The 4136-nt window shown below is 42.0% G+C and overlaps 1 protein-coding gene across 1 annotated transcript in view; it reads right to left on the reverse strand.

The window, feature by feature from the left end:
* Positions 1-3261, reverse strand: part of LOC106104990 (phosphatidylcholine:ceramide cholinephosphotransferase 2-like) — a 33581-nt gene extending 30320 nt beyond the window's left edge. The window contains exon 1 of the mRNA XM_013285185.1: positions 2817-3261. Coding sequence (XP_013140639.1) covers positions 2817-2925 — 109 coding nt within the window. The 5' untranslated portion in view covers positions 2926-3261. The remainder of the gene's footprint in view (positions 1-2816) is intronic.
* Between the last annotated feature and the right edge of the window lie 875 nt (positions 3262-4136).

Raw genomic sequence — 4136 nt, forward strand, 5'->3', positions numbered from 1 at the left:
AGAATAATTTATGTATCTTTGATGGTTATATTACTTTGTACATTAGTTTCAATACAAATAAATTGATTCATTTACTGTGTTATTTTTATTCCACTCCAGTCTCGGGCATAAAATATTTTATCAACAAACAATAGACAGCAAAATGAAAGTAGTTTACCTTGATAAGTTTTACGTGTTTATCGATCCCATAGCATTCACCTAGACCAGGTTTAGTTTATTAGGTGACCGCAATTACGACGTCCCGGAATGTAGGTCCCCATGGGCCGGGGCGGGGGCCTAGTGCCCAGGTCTGTGCCGGCTGCGGCCCGCCGGCCCCGCCGCGAACCGGGACAAAAGTTCACTCGCCGACCTTGCCCGACTCTACGCGCCTTTGCCGAAACAAGTTACCAAGCTGTGTTTATAGAAAATATGTGTTGACCAATGCACTACATATGGTCAGTTACTTGGTATTGTAATACCTGTTTAAAATATCACCAGTTTCTAATGCATTAAATAAGTAAAACTCGATAATTAAAGTATTCGACGCCGATTACTTGTAAATCACTACATTCGTTCAAGTATTGACGCGCCCTGACATCTGTTGTCTCTTCATTGGTCGCAGTACCGACCTCGAGCTGACAGACACATTCCAGTGGGCACTTGAACAAGACGATTATTTCCATACGTAGACAAGCATCAGCTTGATATTATCTATCTAGTGTATAAGAAATTTATTGGGTAATTTACGTATCTAGGTTCCAGCTCGTAAAACGACAATGGCTAGCTATGAAGGTCAGGGTGTGACAAGTGGGCCAGGGGGTCTGTTGGTTGGTACGAGGGGGGGCGCAGGGGGTCAAATGGGTCAATCGATCACCTCTCACGCCAGCACCGACACCACAGCGACCTTCATTTACATTCTTGGTATTTTTTCTGAATAACAGGAACAGTATTCATTGTTTTTAATATATGCTATTAATTTACAAAATACACGAATTGTTTAGTGTGTTTGGATCTGCTGTGTTTGGCAATGCGCTGATCAAACAGCCTCTATTGATGTAATTGTTATTACTACGCTTTACTCACCCATTCATACAATAAACAGGCAAATCCTTTTGGAATCCAGTAATTCTATATTACACAATCAGATCTGTCATACTTCCATCTCAGTGGAGTCGACACAGCACACATAGTATTTATTGGACCCGATCCTAGTTCCTACGCCTTTCGTTTGTCCTGTTTTTACGTACATCTTTCTTTAGAATTGGATTCTATACAAATGAATATTCCTGGTCATTGATAAATGGTAAGGAAATGTGTGCTAGTGTTAGCTACAGGTAAACAAACAGAATTCGTTGCCGCCTCGAGTGCTATTTATTTTCAGAATGCGCAAAATTTATTCTCAAAATAATAAATGGCTTCTTCAACGCATAAGTAAATGTAACATTCTCATTTCCTTGCTCTGAACAAAGCGTGCTACTTTTGTGCGATACTTTTTACTGTTATTGTTATTTACTAAAACATTTTTCTTTGTAAGAGAAGGGGACAAACGAGCGGCGAGAACGCCGAGGTGGTCAACGACGCTCATGGACATCCGCAACACCAGTGGAACTACAGATGCGTTGCCGGCCTTTGAGGAAATTGTAGTCTGGCTTCTTGAAGGACCCTAAGTTAGTTTACTTTAATTTTATCATATTACAGTAAACCGTACATGCAAACCTAGTCTTAACCCTATAAAAGCTATAAGTATAGCAATAGCATAGCTTTTGTAGACTGCGCTATCGTCTATGAGTGAATAATTAGACCATGTGTCTATTAATTTGACAAAATAGCACCAGACATCGAAGAATTAAGCCCTCGCTAATCTGCATAAATGTGTTTTAAGATTTCATTTTTTGTATAATAGATATCCTTAAGTTTACAGCAAGTGATTTAATTAGTAAGAGTAGTAAGTAGTACTTAAATTGACGACAGCCTACCAACTTTTCTCAGTAATGTTAAAAAACCTGTTCGTCTCAGGGTCGATGAGTGAACAGTCGTAGTCGCTTCGTGCACCATGACGCAGCTCAGGGAAAACTACAGGTAACCTATTGCAAGAATGAAGAATAACATCTGTGACGTGTTTGTCAATGTACGCACAATGTAGGGTGTGTTGTTTAGTGGCTCATGACATATCTTCTCCTTGTCTTCGAAAAAAATCATAAATTCTTTATTTAATTGCTATAAACCCAAATATATATAATGTATTCAGCCGTTTTTTTAATGTTAAATACCAGTTTGTAGTTTTCACTAACAGTCAAATTAATATCGCTTTTAAGGTTAACTTTCTTGTGGCAACAACTGTACTGGGAAATAAAAAGTGCGACGCGCCGAGAGCACGGGAACTGGTTACACAGTAGTCGGACACCGGTCGTGTTGAACAGAACTCTCATCACGCAGCCATCTCTCCCGTCAATATTGACCTTACAACGACACAATGCAATCTTAAGTGCCTGCTCATATCGCGTTAATACATTTATACGTGCTTTATAGCTTGTGACAACTCGGTAAAAACCATTGTTGACATGTTCAAAGCAAACAGCAGTAACAGCAGACACGCCTCGAGTCTCGCACAATCCTTTACGACTCAAGTTTATTAAGTTGCGCGGATTGTTTGCAAACAGCGCGGTTCCCATTGCTAATGTACTCAGCCGTGTCATAAAATCTGCGATAACGAACATTTCTAGTACTTTTTAATTTTTACGGTTGATAATTCATGGTATTGAATATTTTTTCATTAACTTTGAAATATATGTCTAAATGTTTTATTTAAGGAAAGTAAGTAGCGTGTAAGTACCAACCTTTTCCGTTTAGCTGTGTCCTGAGGCGCGCGATCTCGCGGCCCTCGCGGACGTCGCGTGCGGCGCCGCGGGCGCTGGCGCGGGCTCCCCGGCGCGGCGACCTGGCCATCCTCCTCCCCCTGGCACGCACTCACATCACATGGCACACTACAGCTCGCCCTGCGCTCCCACACACAACGGGCTCGTTTGTTTACAAACAAAACTTTGCGCGCGAAACGTCAAGGCCGAGAGGCGGATACGTTCACATTTCATCAAAATGTTCTACCGGTATATTTACTGAAAATCGAAATTACAAATCAATATAACACGAGTTATTTGAAGCGTATAGACTGAACAACAAAGTGTTGTCGTTGGCGCGGTAGTAAGGCACGGGTGTAGTGGAGAAGGCACGGCGTGGCACTGGCGGTCGGCACGGGCCGAGCGCGGCTTGACGTGATGCCGCCGTGCTCCTCGTGTCACGTCACCCCGCAGCACGCAGCACGCAGCACGTCACGGCCGCGCCCGCTCGCTGCGCCGCACTGATAACATGATAACGCACCTGTCGCGCCCCGCACCGCACCTTCCATAACTATAACGCGCGACCTTTCTTCTACACATCAACATGTGTGGTAGTATTGAGGTAACCGTTTTACAATAAACAAAATCTTGCCTGATTTAGTTCAAACATTGCAGCTTGTCATTATTGAGCGTGCCCTATTTACTACCCTTACGATATTTTTTGTAAACCTTTATGTTCTAGAGTAGTACTCACTGGCTAGAAACAAGTGCGAGGTTGCTCAAGTCTAGAACAGAGTGCATTTGTGCATCATATAAATGCAAGCAACGCCTACATTTTTCATGTACTTGTGTTATTTTATGTGTATTTTTGAATATCTACGTATAGACTTATAGATAGTTATGATTGTGCCTTTGAGTCTGTTAAGTGACAAGTATACCTTATAGTGGTTTTGTAAACACCCGAGCCATATACATATGATTACAACTTATTATGTTTGAGTAACCTTTTTTAGGATATACTTATTTACAGTACAGCCATTGTGCAAACAAAAGCTCAAGCTCAAGAAAGATGTAGCCACCTGCGCCAGCACGGCTCGGAGCTGACGGTGATGACGTCAGCAATTAACGCTAGACGTTGCTAATGTGCCTAATTAAATTTGCGTTTAGGAATTGTAACAGCAAACCTCACATTCCTCACTCAGCACCGGCCACAGCAGAGTGACGTAATGCTATGAATTCATCGCACTGGCTTCGGAAAGTTACTGCCAATTAAACCACTGTTATTGACTTTGACCATGAAGTCATCGTAAAACGCAATCAATG

The sequence above is a fragment of the Papilio polytes genome, unplaced genomic scaffold (assembly GCF_000836215.1).
Source record: "Papilio polytes unplaced genomic scaffold, Ppol_1.0 DF823288.1, whole genome shotgun sequence".
Classification (NCBI taxonomy): Eukaryota; Metazoa; Arthropoda; class Insecta; order Lepidoptera; family Papilionidae; genus Papilio; species Papilio polytes.